We start from the raw sequence: 17,685 nt of genomic DNA, 5'->3' as shown, positions 1-17,685 counted from the left end.
ACAGAAGTCCTCAAAGGGAAGTAGAGGTTTGCTGCAAGGTGAGTTCCCCAGAAAGCGGACTGAGAGGACAGAGTGTGCAGGAAGTTTGCTAGGGGGGTTCTCTCAGGATCATCCCCGTGGGGGAAGGGAAGAAGTTAGAGAGGGAGAAGTTGGCCTTCAATGCAGTCACAGGGGCCACAGCGACCTTTGGAGTCAGGGCAAGAGGGCTGGCTGGACCTTTACACCCCTTACCCACCAGTCACTGCCTGTAGGCTGCACCGGGGAAGGGGCATGACCTCGGGAGGCAGGCTCCCATTGGCTGAGAGCTGCCAGGGGGCACACAACCAGCAGCATGGCGTCTATTACAAAGCGTTACGTAAAATTGTTGTGTGTCAATTATTTCAGTAGGAAAACATACGCCAAATGCCAACACCACATGCCGGCGCTTCACAACACTGCGCTGTGAAATAGTTAGTAGCTCAGTGGTCTCGCGTGAAAACATCACAGCACATGAATATCATTATATTTACAAACAAATCTAATAAAGGAAAAACCAAGTTTCATTCTTATTATAGAAATATCCCATCCCAATCTCCACGGGCAAAATTTAGGGGGTTGAGAATCCTCACCTAGGACACTATGGTTTTGAGGTTTGACAGCCAAAATTAACCAGTAATATTCAAATTAAATGTAAAACTAAACGTTTTTAAACCCTTCCCTCTCCTCCAAGATGTAAACAATTCCTTTACTCATTGGTTATCTTCTAACTGATAACCTTTCACCATGCTATTCCTTCATGCTATTAATACTAGGACATTAATTTATAAACTTATCTGCACCACACATATGAAATGGGAATATCAAATAATGAGACTTCCATACAGCTCAACTGAAATTCAGGTTCAATACCACGAAAAATAACCAAACCCATGGAAGAAAACAAAATTTGACTCACTCTTTAAATATGATCTATGCATATACTTCACGGACAATTAACAATTATTTTATATTTTAATTCATTACTCTTAAAAAATAGGTGAATAACATCTAGTCTTCTACAATTAGTGCAGCTGGGTTTTCAACAAGTCTCAAGAATAATTTACTCTGTTTGGTTAAAAGGCTGCTGATGGAGCATACGCTCAGTTATGATACAAATACTAACAAGGCTTTCCTTTTGCTCATGAAGTGTATATTTACACAACACACAAAAAAGTGATGTGCACAAAGGCAAGCAGGGCCTGCCCTCACACTGAATTATCTAAAAGGCCACCTCCTTGGTAACCAGACTGACCCATTTTTAGAGGAAAAAGAGTTTAAAATTTAATACAGAAAGATTTTTTTAATGGTCTACTCACACAAAGGTAAAGTAGCTTCTTGTGATTTATCTCTGAAATTCTTCTGAAAGCTCAGAGAGATGGAAAATAATAAGGAAAAGCAGACCTACAGTACTACAGTCAAAACAAAAATTGCTTAATTCAGGAAGATTTAGAGAAACCAAATTAAGATCAAGGGAACAATAAAATAAACAGGTGGGATTTTGAGCTGCTAAGTTTGCAGTGATTGTCACAGTAGCAAGTGAAAACTAACACAATTGTTTATTAACATCTATCTCTTGCTAGCTTTCAAGCAAATGTTGTGTCTTACACATTTTAATGTGTTCTGTTCAAATCTAGCATGGTTCTCTACACAAACCTGGCCCTCAATAATATTTTTTGAATGAATGAAATCCTGTAAATTCCCTCACTGCTTTCACCAGAGGAAGAATTATATTAGAACCATCTAGATCAAATTTCTTTCGGTGAGTTCTTTATCACAGAGCCCAGAAGCTTACAGACTCTTTACATTTTTTGAATTTTCTTGTTCACTGGTCTTAGTTTGACTTCCCTAAATGTTTCTGAAATACATAAACCTCTACAAGGCTGTTTCTTTTAAAGGATGGCTACTTTTCTAATAATAACAAACATATTCAGTATATAACTGAATCACTTGCAGTATATACCCTTGAAACTGACACAACATTGTAAATAAACTACACTTTAAAAAAACACACTTTGGGGTTTTACTGTCTGGGTTTGCTGGTTTACTGTCATTTTCATTTATAAAGATAAAAGCAGATAAATTTTTCTTTCTACTTTTGCTATTATTATTGTGGTTGTTATTGTTTTGGTTGTCCATTTGACTCACTTATTTCCTATTTTCCGAATAAATGCATCTTCTTCTCAATACTGCTTTGGCCTCATCCCACCAGAACTTCAATCCGGCAGATGCATAAGATCCTAATATCTCTGTAAAATTCTGCAACATTTTGTTGCCTATCTTCCAAACCCCTAATTTTGTCTTCAATCACATCCATTCAATTCTCAAGCTGATCTCCCTTAATCTTTTAAATTCAATAATCACAGCTTTAATCTCCATAAACTTTGTTGTTCCAAATGATCTTTTTCTTCATAGCAGGGTACTTTTATTTAATATATTCATACTGTCAAATCTCTTTGAAGATCTAACATGTTTTTACTTCTCCGATATTCCCCAGAGTCTTCTGACTCAGGTTCTTCTCTTTCATCCTATTTGTTTTCCTCAAATGTCTGATGATCCCTTGATATTCATTCATACTTAAGAATAAAAGACTGGGTTGATCCACAAGGGCAACTAATGCCTGTTTCCTCTCTAGTATGAGGTCTCTCCCTGGGGAGTCTCAGCTGTAGGGCTCTACCTAAAGAGTACAGGATGCGTCTGATGATGGGCTTTGCTTTAGGGTATAGGAGTGAGGAACAAGCAGCAGGCAGGTTGGGAGACAAATACACAGACCCGCCAAAATAAGAAAGTCTTGCCTCTCGTGTGAAGGATTTGAGTAGATGCTGCCTATTAGAAGGCTCAGACTTCCTTCCCCAGCACCCTTTTTGCTGTGGGTGCCCATGGTGATCTTAAACTCTACTCTGCTTCTCTCTCAGGTCCCTAAACCCACTGGAGGAACCCTCCCAAACAGCATGTTGACGTTTTGTGAACACAGTCAGTTCTTAGCCAGGGGATCACTGTTATAAATGGAATACTTCAATTTCCTGAATTTTGCTCCAGGGCCCCTTCCCACTGGCAGTTGTTAGTCACTGTAAGTTCTGCTTTTAATTCAGCTTTGCACCTGTGTTTGGGGTTATGATTTTTTTACTTTTGTTTTTGTTTTCTTTTGTCAATCTAATCGCATCTGGTTTCAGTTTTCCGGGAATTCTTTGTAACTCTTACTCTAACGAAGGTAGGCACCCTTGCTAGTTTTCGGGCAGTGTTACAGTTTTTTTTTTTAAATGTATCGTGTACTTTCTTATTTTAAAGGATTTCTGTTAAGTGGGGAGCCTGATGCATGTGTTCAGGCTGTCATTTTACTCCAAACATCCAGTTTGTCCTCCTGAATTCCTAAATGAAACATTCCTTTGTAATTTAAAGTGTTTTATTCAAAGCACCCTAAGCTAGCACTTTGCTGGGGAACTGAAAAAAATCATTCTCCTCAACCCCTGCTTACTGGTAAACAAAACGGATTTCTGCCTTGCCCAGTTCACTTAAGAAATGACTACAGCCCAGTTAAACGAGGTAAGTTCCATGAGAGAAGGGACTTTTAAGCAGTATTTTTCAGAGGGGAAAAAAAAATACATGTATTGAAGCTTGATGAAAAGTAGAGAAAGAAATGGTAACTTCCCCCGATTTCAAATGGAAAGAAGATGTACTCATTTCATTTACAAGGAATCAAGAGTTTGATCCAATAAAAAGCAGTTGACAATAAATCAAAAAGCCACTGAGGAAGAAACAGTTTGATTTTTCAAACTGAATTTGATTTCTCTAAAAGTGTAAATCCCACACGTATTGCTTCTACAAATGATATCCACATACAATGTCAACAAGCATTTCATAACTGTGTAACATAAATCTTTAAGAAAACAAAAGAAGATGAAGAAAAGATGTGGCCTTTTGTCTTTTAAAAATAAACAGTATGAATGGAAAGAGAAATACACACATAGCCAGATTCATGTCCACACTGAGATCATGACAGATACTTGGAGATGTTTCAATATTAAATATCACCTTTTCCAGCTCTTAAAGAATCGCTATAGGAATTCACAACTACAAAGGGGGAGGGGAGAGAAGCTGATGGAAGTTGCTTTTTTAAAAAATCTGTTCTTTTAGGTTGTATTAATAGAAGTATTGGGACTAAACTAGAAAACACATACTAGATAGATACTTATAGGTTCCATCTTGGCAAAGGAACTACTGTTGGCCTCACATGGAACTTTAAGTATCTAGAAATTTTATATAAAAATCCAGCCTTCATGATGTCTTGAACAATCAGAGCTCCACATTCACATGTAAAAGTAGTCAGCTGGAGCCAGTAGTAACAACTGGCTCTGTAAGGAGGGAAAACAAAGAAGCCAGGATCTGGTGTAAATACTCCCACCAAGGCTGATTTCAAGCTCCCAACGTGACTCGAGGTTGGGAGGAGACTCGCACAACCGGCTCCTGTGAGCCAGCTCTGGCATAGCAGTGGCTGGAGCTGGGTGGGGGCCGCCCCCTGAAAAGGAGGAAGAGTTTCTGTTCTCCAGGGGTCCCTGCACCCTGCAGTCTCACACTTGGCCACTTCAGGCACCTGTCACCAACCCACCCAGCTCCCTCTCTCCCTTCACCCCCAAGGACTCATGACTAAGACAAGGCTGGTGGCGGTCCTCAGCACACTGTGCCCAGACCACACACACAAATCACTGTTCAGGTGTGAATGTTCCATCCTACAGGAGGCAGACTGATGAGCCAGGGTGGGTGAAGACAGCGACTTCAAATGATGGTTTGGAAGACACCCAACAAAGAAGGGTCCTTGTGCTGGGGGTGTCTGGACAAGATACTGATTAGGGAGGGCAAGGATTTTCTCAAGACACAGGGAGGGGAAGAGAGGATGGGGAGGGAGGAACGTGGAAAAAGGTATGTATCAAATGAAGAAAGGTAAGTACTTCAGCCAAAGGTTCTTTTCTTTTTTAACATCTTTATTGGAGTATAATTGCTTTACAATGGTGTGTTAGTTTCTGCTCTATAACAAAATGAATCAGCTATATGTATACATATATCCCCATATCTCCTCCCTTTTGCATCTCCCTCCCACCCTCCCTATCCCACCCCTCTAGGTGGTCACAAAGCAACCAGCTGATCTCCCTGTGCTATGCGGCTGCTTCCCACTAGCTATCTATTTTACATTTGGTAGTGTATACATGTCCATGCCACTCTCTCACTTCGTCCCAGCTTACCCTTCCCTCTCCCCGTGTCCTCAAGTCCTTCTCTACATCTGCGTCTTTATTCCTGTCCTGCCCCTAGGTTCTTCATAACCATTTTTTTTTAAGATTCCATATATATGTGTTAGCATTCGGTACTTGTTTTTCTCTTTCTGACTTACTTTACTCTGTATGACAGACTCTAGGTCCATCCACCTCCCTACAAATAACTCAATTTCGTTTCTTTTTATGGCTGAGTAATATTCCATTGTATATATGTGCCACATCTTCTTTATCCATTCATCTGTCGACGGACACTTAAGTTGCTTCCACGTCCTGGCTATTGTAAATAGAGCTGCAATGAACACCGTGGTACATGACTCTTTTTGAATTATGGTTTTCTCAGGGTATATGCCCAGTAGTGGGATTGCTGGGTCACATGGTAGTTCTATTTTTAGTTTTTAAGGAACCTCCATACTGTTCTCCACAGTGGCTGTATCAATTTACATTCCCACCAACAGAGCAAGAGTGTTCCCTTTTCTCCACACGCTCTCCAGCATTTATTGTTTGTAGATTTTTTGATGATGGCCATTCTGACTGGTGTGAGGTGATAACCTCATTGTAGTTTTGATTTGCATTTCTCTAATGATTAGTGATGTTGAGCATCCTTTCATGTGTTTGTTGGCAATCTGTATATCTTCTTTGGAGAAATGTCTGTTTAGCTCTTCTGCCCATTTTTGGATTGGGTTATTTTTGATATTGAGCTGCATGAGCTGCTTGTAAATTTTGGAGATTAATCCTTTGTCAGTTGCTTCATTTGCAAACATTTTCTCCCATTCTGAGGGTTGTCTTTTCATCTAGTTTATGGTTGCCTTTGCTGTGCAAAAGCTTTTAAATTTCATTAGGTCCCATTTGTTTATTTTTGTTTTTATTTCCATTTCTCTAGGAGGTGGGTCAAAAAGGATCTTGCTGTGATTTATGTCATAGAGTGTTCTGCCTATGTTTTCCTCTAAGAGTTTGATAGTGTCTGGCCTTACATTTAGGTCTCTAATCCATTTTGAGTTTATTTCTGTGTATGGTGTTAGGGAGTGTTCTAATTTCATTCGTTTACATGTAGCTGTCCAGTTTTCCCAGCACCACTTATTGAAAAAGCTCTCTTTTCTCCATTGTATATTCTTTCCTCCTTTATCAAAGATAAGGTGACCGTATGTGCGCGGGTTTATCAGGCAAGGATTTTTGACTCTGATATTTTTAATTCAACTGCGAATGACATTAAAATAGTTCAAAACATTTGTATGTGTATTAAAGGAAAGCAGGGATTTCTAAAGACTGAAAAATATTCATTTAAAGGAAATAATAAACCATCCTCAAGTGTCTAAAGAGCTATTCAGTGGAAGAATCTAGTTCCAACATCCATTATGCTAATTAACAAGCCATTATTTTCACCAGTGAGATCCATTTCTAACATTTAATGTGCTAATTTGATCTGATATAAAACTACAAAAATAGCAGAGACATTTGTAGTAGCCGTCTCTGGGGGGCAGCCCTTCTGATTAGATGCCAGGTGCCCACTCTGGGAAGCAAACGGTGATTAAAGCATCTGACCACACCTAGAGAGTGTCTTAAATAAGCACCTAATACTCTCCCGCCTTATGTTTTATGAAGCTTTTTAAAGTAAAATGGGCTACTGGGCAATGATCTTTTCAATGCCATTGTTCATGAAAGGTAAATAACTGAACGCAGAAAACAAATTATGAGGGACTCCAACCTTTAGAAAAGGCAGTAAATTCAGCCTCCTTAGTTTGAAAATCAGGAGGCTTGGGAACACGAAGCCAGAGAAGAAGACAGCTCCCCAGGACCTGTGAGTTCCTCGCCTGGAGGACTCTGCACTGCCCAGCAACAGCTGGCACTCAGTTATTAATTGCTCTTCTGACGATCGTAGCACGTGATGGTGCATCAAGATACTGGGGTGGGTGGGGGAAGCACCTCAAGTTTTTTTTTTTTTTTTTTTTTGATTTTCAAAACCTGTTAACTATCAGCTTTATTTTCTTTGAAAACACACAAGTATTTTGAAATGTATAAGAGTTTAGGGTTGTTGGATTTTTAAAACTCCACACAAAAGAGACAAATGAAATTCATACCAAATGGATCACTCCAAACTGCTAAGTCCATCTACTAATTTAACACTACAGCACTCAAATGAAAGTTCATATTATTAACACTTTAAAAAAAAACCCAAAACCACCACCAACAGTCATCTGTAACATGCTGCTGTAAGTTGAACAACCAGTGTATGGATTACTGGTATAAAGAATTTCAATGGCAAACCTAGAGCTCCCTTAAAAAAACAAATGTGAACGGAGACAGTGAGTTGGTGCAACCATTCTACATCTGGGAAAAACATTCTCCTTGTGAATTCTAACAACAGTGGACAAAATATAATCGTGTTTTAGAGTGGGACTGTCCCCAGCACTGCGACTTCAGCCAGACCTTCATGGTTCAGATGAGGCCAAGCAGAGAAGGGCTTCAGGCAGGGGAAGGAATGGGACTCAAGGGTGGGATTAAGTTGTCAAATGCCAGTACAGTGAGGCCCGCTTGCGGGGGGCGGGCAGAGTTACATATCAGAACAATTGGAATTAAAACAAAAATATTTAAAAAGTTAAAACATATACTCCAATGCACGTGCATCATCAAGTCATGGGGGAGCTGAAATTATTCTAGATCAAGGTCCAGTGTGAAAAAGTCACATAAGCGAAAATGTGCAGAGCCAGACACACTTCAGTCTGGCTGAGCGCATTTCCAGTGTGTGACCGCATTTCCCTCAGGGCTCACTACTGTATCGCAGCGACTTTAGAAACGTTGGTGACTTTTTAAAAAGCGTAACAGAACACTTTTAATTGAAACAGTGGACCAGGTCAGAGCTCCTGAGCATCCCATGGGCTTTCAGATCTACGTGTCAGTATGTAAGAGAAAACAGGGAGGAAAAAAGCAGCTCTCTTCATATTTTAAGCAAAGGTCTTTCTCGGAGGTTGTTCAGACTTTTCTAGATTAAATACACAGGCAATGCTACAGGGAGTGCTTCCCACTTCTCTAAATGGGAAGACGACTTAAAATGATGCAGTATCAACTGCAAGGTGGAAACAGAGCTCAGAAGAGCACGTGCAGAGTGCCCTCTGCTAAGTGACATGTAAGGTGTGATGACCCCCTTGACACTCCCATTATATCAGGAGTGCAATTCAGTTTGGGGAAAGTAGTTTAATGTATTGCTCAGAAAAAAAAAATAGTTTATATATTCCCATGTCTGACAAAGCAGTGGTTAGGAAGTCCAGCGCCACCAGGAGACCTTCACCCTGTCCCACACGGCCGAGAGCGAATCCAGAGCCGGCCGGACGTCCAAGATGGTGAACTGGTAGTCGTGGTTGACCTCGCCACCATCGTGGTAGTCAATGACGTATCTGACTTCTGTCCCGCAACGGTTGACGATCCAGTCGTGCCTGTCAAAAGGCAGCTCGTACCCCATCCAGGAACGAATTCTCGCCCTTGGTGAATACTCTTTGGCTTTCCCTCCAAACCGGATCAGTGATGGACCACAAGGACACTCCGTAGCGTGAAGGGCTTCCCACTTCAAAATTTCCTTCCAGGCCTGCTCATTGTTCTGGTTGTGAATTCTAATGATATTATACATGTCTTTCTGACTAATATCCTCATCCTTCCATGTCCACCCTTTCCTTAACATCGCATTCCAGAACATCTGTTCGGAAGGATAAACCCACTTTTTATCTGAATCTGCCCTCGGAATAGATGACTCCTGTCTCACAGTAGATAGTGCAAACGGCTGATCGGGGGCTGGCGTCTGATTAGGTGGTGGCATCAGGTTAGAAGGATCTAGGTTCTCCTTATTCTCAGCCATCGCGCCGGTGACGGGACACTGCACGTACTCGTACGCACGTTCTTGGTGCGCAGGCACAGAGTCCGTTTTGCTCCCACAGGTTGGGTCAGATGGCTCGGCACTCACTGCACCGCCTTTCATTTTCCCTTCATGCATTGGGCATCCCGAAGGCGGGGCTGCTGTCTGATGATCTGACGTCTGAACTGCAACATCAGGGGTAGATACAGACAAACCCATGGTTGGAATCGCAGTGTTGAATCCAAGCAATTCTGACTCCGGTCCCGGGCTCCGGCCCCGCCTCTAACCGCCAACTCCGGCGCGGAGTGGCAGCGACCCGCCGGCACCTCCTTCCCCTCGCTCGGTCACCGCAGGTTGCCCCGGTCACTGCAGGCTCTCTTCTCAAGTTTTTTTTTAAACTTTCATCTTGACTTAGGCATCCAAAGTCTTAACGCTTCATTTTTTCTCTGACACCTCCCACTCAGCCTACTGCAAAGGCTCTTGTTATAAGAATCAAATGAAAATGTTTTGCAAACTATGAAGTATTATCAAGAGGGAATCAGTACGCCTTTGAATTTGTATGTTATTAGTAGTCATAGTGATAATTAGAGTGAGTCATTTTTGCTAGTGTTCAATAAATTAATTCCTTAGAGATGAGCCTTTCACTCCAGCAGTTACTTTATTACCTACAGATGTTGGTTAAAGGCTGATCATATGCACCAAATGGTCCATGCGTGGGATATGAAGCAGAAGAGTGTAGAACCCTTGCCGTGAACAGGTCTGGGGTCTAACACCGACCCACAGAACCTTAGGTCCTCAAGTCCAGCCACTCACCCAATGCCTATTGCCTTCCTCAATGCCTCTGAACAGTCATCATCTCATCTCTGCCTGAGCACTTTGGCAATAAGGGATCTTGTTACTCTGTAAGCAGCCCGTGTCATCAGAGCCGAGATCCTCTCCTTGTGTTCACTGAGCTACTTACAGGAAAAGAAAGCTCAGGGTAAAGGGAAGTTCTGGGGCGGCAGGCAGCTGAGTCACCGGCATGCGTGAAGACAGTCCGGGCAGCCCCTGAGAACGTGCTAACACCCGTCCTCCACATGTGGCTGATGACAGCTACTTCATACCTAGGAAACGCTGTTTCACTGGTTGGGAAACGTTTTCCAAATGAAAACCTCCCTGCTGACTTATTAGTGGAGGGGGCATGGACAGTTTTGTTTGTTTTTAACCTGCAACCATGTCTTCAATGGCCTCCCACCTGAGGACGCACCGAGCAGATGAATGAGGGCTTAGGCTGCCGAGTTCAAACCTCAGCACTGCCATGACCAGCTGAGCATCCTTAGGCAAATTATTTCAGTGCTGTACATCTCTGTTTCCTTGGTCATAAAATGGGACTAATTATAGTGCCTCCTGAGGAGGGTTGTTGTGAGAACTGAAAGAGAGAACACAGTAACCCTTAAACTGAGGTCCACAGGCAAATGCTGAGGGATCTGGAAGGAGTTTTCACTTGTGCTGTTATTTCACTGAGAATCTTTTTTTTTTAAATCTGACGTAAGTATATCCTGAATCAGACACCTACTATAAATATAACCAAGTGTTGGCACATGATTTTGGTGACTGTGTTTGCATTTTTTTCCTGGTCTAATGAGAAAAATACAGAAACAGACCTAGTATGAGATTGAGGTATTTGCACTAAAACAGAACCAGTTTATGTCACCATAATGCATGCAATGAAATATTTTACAAGAGTTTGCACAGATAAAAATGGTGGGGGAAATTGTGTCAAAGGACACATGGCAGTACAGGCACGGTGACGTTAAAAGAATCAAGGCCAGCGCGGCAGGAGTGGCACCATACGCCAGGGGAACAGAATTCAGCTGTAGCAGGTCATCATCTATTGGATTATGGCTAACTTTCAGGGGCTACATTTAAGTGATAAGTTCATATTCTGGCTATGCAGCTGTAAAAGAACTGTAAGCATAAAGATTTTATGCCCAGTGTTCTGCTTATATATTTTTAAGTAACACTGCAATAAAGATAACCAAACTGTGGTTATGAAACAGAATGTTCTTATACGTAGGAAATACATACTTAAGTATTTAGGAGTAAAGAGGCATGATAGCTTCCATTTACTCTCAAATGTTTCAGTAAAAATAATCCACATATATATGTGTGTATACATGTATACATACACATACACTACATACATATATACATATATACAATATCTCATATATATGATATGATATACATAGCATATATACAGTATCTCTCACTACATACATATATACATATATACTATATACATATATATATATATATAGAGAGAGAGAGAGAGAGAGGGAGAGAGAGAGAGAGAGAGAGAGAGAGAGAGAGAGAGAGAGAGAGAGGGAGGGAGAAGGAAATGGAACAAAATATACACAACCTGGTTAAAGGATTATGACAGCCAAAGAATTACAGCATCTCATACCTAGAAGATCTAGCCCCTCCTTCTTAAAGATGCAGACCCAGAACTCCCGAAGGAGTATTATTAGACCAGTGACTCAGTAAGTCACATCTGGGAGAAGGGACCCAACATCAGAATCACCTGGGTAGGCGTTTGCAAAATGCTTACAAAAACTCCTTCCTCCTCTCTCGGGGAATCGCTGCCACGGTGAGCCCCTGTCTTGGATACATGGTCTCTCTACAGGTGTTAGGATATAAAGGATAAAAGTCATAAATGCAGTGATCGGAGCCATCAAATTGGGCTGCAAAGGAGCCGATCGGTAGGCTCTCCATCAGTGTCCGTTAGGCAGTCTCAATGCAACACGCTTTTGGAAGCAAGAGGGACCTAAGTAGGGTTAACCAAAGGGGAGTGACCATTTTCTTGAGCACTGACTCTAAAAATCAGGAACACTCCAGGCTTAGGACAGAGAGGAAGTGCCTCTAACGGGGCAGTCCTGTTTGCTCACAGTGGGTATGCCAAGTCCTTCACTGCTCTTGACCGAGAACAATGTGAGGACGTCACCCCTGTCCAGCCACCAGTGGATTCCAGCTCATCTGAATACCCTGGCTCACGGTACCTTCATGCCCCACGGGTTAGTCAAATCTCCCCAGTACACACATGGAGGAGCCAAAAGCAAGTTCACCCAATGAAAGCGATACATAAACCAAATCGTGTTTTTTTCACCTGCAGGTCCCAATTCATTTGTGGATCCTAAAGTCAACTTACCAAGTCATGACCCAACTTTTATTTGGACAAAGTAAAACGCAAAGAAATATAGGCAAATCAAGCTACGCTGTGCAAAGCCAGGGTTAAGAATTGTTCCATGAAGCTTTTGTATCAATTATGTCAATATGAGTACAAAGGTCACAAGGTAGATGCTTTTTTACTCTGGGCCGTGGCCAAAATGTTTGAAAGCCACTGTGTCACGTGCTGAGAAGAAAGGCAAGAGGATAAGAGGGAGGGAGAGGATGGGAAAAAAATCAGAAGCAGCCCCGACTGGTCTGGTCACAGGAAAGCACTGGCTAAAGCACCGTAACCTATACACACAGTGACTTGACTGACGAGGAGGCCGGCAAGAAGTGATGGTGATCTAGGAGGACAGAAGTCCATCTGAGAAGACAGGATGTGAGCGCAACTCATCTTTATGTTATGATGAAGTGTATAGGTTTCTTTTCTCCCTTTTAAGGCAAAACAGAACACAACCTACACACATGAAAATGTTCCACACATCTGAGGCACTGGCCCCCATAATAACTAGAGCTTCTGCTCCTAGGAATGCTTTCCCAGGAGAATGATGGTTAATTTATGCTTCATCAATTACTCAACATTCAGCGACCTTCACCAAACAAGGAGTTAGTGAATTTCTAGGAGCAGATGCAACAGCAACACTGCTTCTTCCCCTACTGCTCCTTCTTCCCCTACTGCTTCTTCTTCCCCTACTGCTGCTTCTTCCCCTACTGCTCTATGTCACTCACGCCGACCTTACCCAGCTTGTTCTGATCATACACATTCATTAGACCAGATCAAAAGTACTACCCCCTCCCCCAAAATCCTCAAAACCAAAGCTACGTGTTTCTTAAAACTATTTCAGCCTAAGTAAGGAAGTCAGCAGATACAAGAACTTAGAAGATATAAGAACAAAATTACCAAAAAGAAAACATTCTGTACATATCATGATGAAGTGCAGTATCACGTTAAAGACACACCCAGGTGACGTTATATACATAGGTGCCTACTGTCCTGTCCACAAATTGTTCAATTTTGACTCCTAAAAAATAGACTTGGAAAAAGGTTAAGGTCTTCCCAGCACCAGTATTAATGATCCCTGAAAGGAGAGATTCCTCAAGCACATGGAAAATTGGCCATCTCATGTTGTATTTTCATTAAGTACCTTCCAGGATTACCCGGGATGCTGATTAAATCAATGTCTCATGAGCAGTGGAATGATTATTTTAAGTAAGTGTATTCCTTCTAGGCCATCCAGATAAGTGGCTATTGTGTTACTACAAAACCACCATTTCACTATTGACTTCAGCTCTGCAGTGTACTATTGAGATATTTCTTTGATTCTTTGCTGGTAGACATAATGAAGCCTTAAGGCTACCAGGTATTAAATACTCAATTCCTAACAGACACTGTTCTCCTCCAGATGCTAAAACAATAACATCTTCAAAAATGCCTAAGTTACTGGTTCTCCAGGAGCAAAAGGAAAGAGAACCATTTAGGTCACCAACACAAGTTGGAAAACTGATCTCAAGTCGTAGAACATTTTTCTGTTTGTAATAAGACACCCAAATCAGATTACATACACAAGACTTTTTTAAAGTTGAGGAGAACGTGAAGTATAAGAGCAATTTTCAACAAAAGCTAAAATAGAATTAATCTAGGGCACAGAAAGCTGAATCACGCTGAACAAGCACAAGTAGGTCTGAAAAATCTACCGAAAGGCTGTGAACGTAATGTTCAACTTCGTCTATAAACTGCCTGAATTTTCACATTCTTACATTGTTATTAGGTAATAGAAAATACGGTGAATCCCTGGTTCTTGGGTTCTACTCTTGTGGGTGGTACACAGAGCACCACAGTAAAACAGTTTCTCAAAAATGTCGCCTCCGTGTTAATGATTACAGACATCTTTGGGCTTTTTTTTTTTACTTTTCTTTAAATGTAAAAAATGATCCTGAGATGCTGAAACCATTATAGAGGGATTCCAGAATCATGCCAGCCCATTCCTAAACGAATTGGAGTTCAGAATAAAGTCTACCCTGTGATCACTTTGACCTTCCATACGTATATAGCCTTCCTCTGTAAAACACTAATATACTGTGTTCAACGCAGGCGGAAAGTAAGAATTCCTCTCTCCCTTGGCAGTATCGTTCTGTTTCTATGAAAAACAGTCTCTCTCAAACTGTAGGGTCCACGGAGGCCCTGCATCTATGTCACAAGTACACCCAGTCTCCCCTGACATACATTTTACAGCCGCAAGAGTCAATGCATAAATCAGTTCATAAGCTCCATGAAGGCAGGACTGCCACTTGCCCCCCAGAAAGGCCCCCTTTTCCATAAGCCTTCAATCACTGCTCACTGAATTGGTAACTATTCAGGACTCCAACCTGAGCAGACTGATCCTGAAGCTGGGCTCCAGGAGAGAACCTGAGAAGGCAGCAGAAAGAGAAGAAACTTCTACTCTCTTCACTCAGGACACAAAAAGCTACACTGAGGTCATTACTTATTTTTCATTTATACAAACACCATTTTGTTTTACTGATCCTAACTAAATGTGGGCATTATAAAACAGAAAAATGCAAAATACTGTCTTACATAAAAAACTTCTAAATTAGCTATATTAATGTTTAACAAAACCCGTAACTAGCTACTCAAGTCAGTAACGCTTATTGCAATCTTAGAGGCATAAAGGAGTTTCTTGTTTCAATAAAAGCCTACAACCTGAGCTGCCTCTCCCGAGCTCAATGTCCCTGGGAATGACACTTAACATCCCTGAGCTTCAGTTTCCTTAGGAAAGGATAATTATACCTCCCAACAATCAAAAGCTAAATAAATGTAAATTACAAAAGAGGCTGGGGGAAAAAAAAAACTTCAATGGCTATTTCATTCAGTCACTCGTCTAAAGATGATCTTGTGTGAGTGGTGGTAGTGGGGGAAGGGAGGAAGCCGCAGGCACAGGGATAACATAAAGGACGGGAGAAAGTCCTATCAGAGGGCCAACAAGGTGCCTAGAGAGAACAGGGCACGGCAGTCGCCCCAGGAGTTGACAGTTAAGATAAGTACTATATACATAAAGTCCAGTTAATCTTCACATATGTTTTGTAAGTAGCTACTATTATTTCGGGGTTACTAATGAGGAAACTGAGCCTTAGACAAATAGAAGTCCTACCAGCTAGTAGAAAGGCAGACCTTACATCTTAAGCAACAGGCACTTCAGCTGCCAACTTATTAAGAACTGAACTTGAAAGTTGCTCACCTTCAAGAACTTACCATGTATAAAAGCTCAATCTCACCACATCTTCTGTCAGTAGCATTTTAGTGCTTACAAAACAACACAACCTTGCTTCCACAGAAAACAGTCATTCTTGCAAATATCAACTGTGAACAGTAACGCTTAAAAACAAATATACCTTAGGACGAGCAGGAAAATCACTTTCACACAATGGCAAACGGCCTTCCAATGTCGGTGTTCTCTCTTCTTGTGCCCCTTCTCCACCACATTAGCGGCGCTCTCCCCCCAGTATTTGTTCTCTTTTAGCTATGCAAATAGAACTTCCACGACTATTTCCCATTATATGCACACTTCCAATGACACGAATGATCTTAGATGACTCTTCGCATCTCTAGTTCTCTGCTGGTCAATTAGTCTATCAACAAACACCTATTTATCTAAACTTCTAGAGACACGTAAGGAGTATCTCCACTCCAGATCCCACTAGAGTAAGCTGCGGAGGAAAAGAACTTCCTGAGTTAACAGCTCAAGCCCTAGCATCCAAAGATAACAGAAGACTTACATGTTCTGGCACTCGAAAACAAAAATAAGGATGCCAAGCTGTTATCTCTGAAGAAAACAACCAAAATTAACAGCATACAGCCACAAAACCATGTGGGAAAACACGTGATTTTATCATACTCCAGGAGACAAGGGGGTATAGGTGAAAAACACTTAAAATGCATTCCTGACTTACGTTTTTCATCATCAGCATGTACCAGGGATGCTGCCCTTGACAAGACATCCAATGGCGTCTCCATTCCTGGTTGGAGCCCAGAAGGAAAAAAAGAGAGAAAAAAAGAATTTAAATGGAATTCCAAAGACTTTTTTTAGAATTCTGGCAGTTAACCATTAGAATAATGCCTCCACCAAATGCAAATCACAGGGCTGAAGCATTATACTTGTACTGAAAGTCTTCCCAGCCTGTGACGAGATCCAGTGGACGTGGTTCAGGAACAGATAGAGAAAGGGGTTAAATTCCATGCTGCCTACTCAGCCAAACCTTGCCAACTCCAGGAAGCAGCTCAAGTCAGAACTAAAAGAAGGGATGTTGTGAATATTCCTGCCCGTGTCATTCGTGCTTATAAATGTTTATGTGCGTACGTAACAACATGCCTGTCCAGACATACCCAGTAAAAAACAGTTCTCAGAACAAAGGCTACTCTATGAACACAGCATTATACCAGTCTGAGATCGTGGTGGTAGTCGTCGTTGTTGCTGGTTTATTAGTTTTAACAAAAATTACTAAGATTGAACCATTCTGTCCTTTTGCCTCCTTGGTTGAGATGCTGCAAAACTGTGTAGCTTAAAATAGGCAATGTACTCATGAAAAGTGTGTGAATTCCATTGGTGAGTTAAATGGTATTTTAAGTCCAATAGGAATCTTTATTTCTAAATGTCATGTTTTAAAGCTATCACCACCACCTAACATCAACGTTTTTTTTTTTTTAATAAAACCTGGATTTTTATTTTTAACTCTGTTTTCTTAAATTACAGCACATCTATAAAAGCAAACACTGAAAAAGAGTTAAAGATGGTGAAAAACCTAGAGAATCAGGCTACTTTTACCCAGTTTTCCTTTTTTGGATTATTTAAATATATACACGCACACATGCATGCACGCACACACAGTTATTAGGAAAAGAGACACACCCTATCAGTTCAACAACTGAGAGAAAATACTTTAAGTGCACGCTTTAGAGATGCTCAGCGTTTTCTCAGCATTCTTCAGCCTCTACTGAGTCCCTACTATGCATGTGCCAGTTACAAGACACAGCAGACCAGCTTTACTTTACAATATTCATACCTCAGACCTCCAAAGAAACATCAGCTCTTGATCTTGCAATGTGATTTCATTCAACAAACGTTATCTACTATGTACTAAGGCAGGAAAAATAAACAGAGCCCAACAGTTGCCTTCAAAGAGCTTTCAATTTATACAGTAGACATGCCTGCAAGAAATCTAGTTTAAGGCAGTGTTTTCCCCAAGTGTTGCACTGGATGTTCATATTTTGTAAGGAAAAAATTTTTCTATGATAAATAAGTTGGGAAAACATTGGAATAAACCAAATTATGCAGTTTCTTTTTTTTTTTTTTTTTTTTT

The 17,685-nt window shown here is 41.2% G+C and overlaps 2 protein-coding genes across 8 annotated transcripts in view; both read right to left on the bottom strand.

Moving 5' to 3' along the window:
* The window catches only part of VGLL4 (vestigial like family member 4), a 163,154-nt gene that overhangs the window by 128,726 nt on the left and 16,743 nt on the right, over positions 1-17,685 (bottom strand). For 5 of the 7 annotated variants that reach the window (XM_027093773.1, XM_027093774.1, XM_027093775.1 and 2 more), the window contains exon 2: positions 16,279-16,344. In XM_027093773.1, coding sequence (XP_026949574.1) covers positions 16,279-16,342 — 64 coding nt within the window. In that variant the 5' untranslated portion in view covers positions 16,343-16,344. Of the gene's footprint in view, positions 1-16,278; positions 16,345-17,685 lie in introns of those variants that run through there. The other 2 variants (XM_027093776.1, XM_027093777.1) reach the window with 2 other exon arrangements.
* LOC113613228 (cytochrome c-type heme lyase-like) lies at positions 7,366-9,496 on the bottom strand. The gene has a single exon (XM_027093780.1). It carries the CDS (start codon positions 9,340-9,342, stop codon positions 8,533-8,535), a length of 810 nt encoding a protein of 269 aa, XP_026949581.1. The 5' UTR covers positions 9,343-9,496; the 3' UTR covers positions 7,366-8,532.

This window comes from Aethalodelphis obliquidens, unplaced genomic scaffold, assembly GCF_003676395.1.
Source record: "Aethalodelphis obliquidens isolate GAN/ISIS:26980383/991018 unplaced genomic scaffold, ASM367639v1 scaffold86, whole genome shotgun sequence".
In the NCBI taxonomy this organism is placed as follows: domain Eukaryota; kingdom Metazoa; phylum Chordata; class Mammalia; order Artiodactyla; family Delphinidae; genus Aethalodelphis; species Aethalodelphis obliquidens.
Note: the sequence above shows the minus strand (reverse complement) of the source record. Positions and strands in the feature narration are given on the sequence as shown.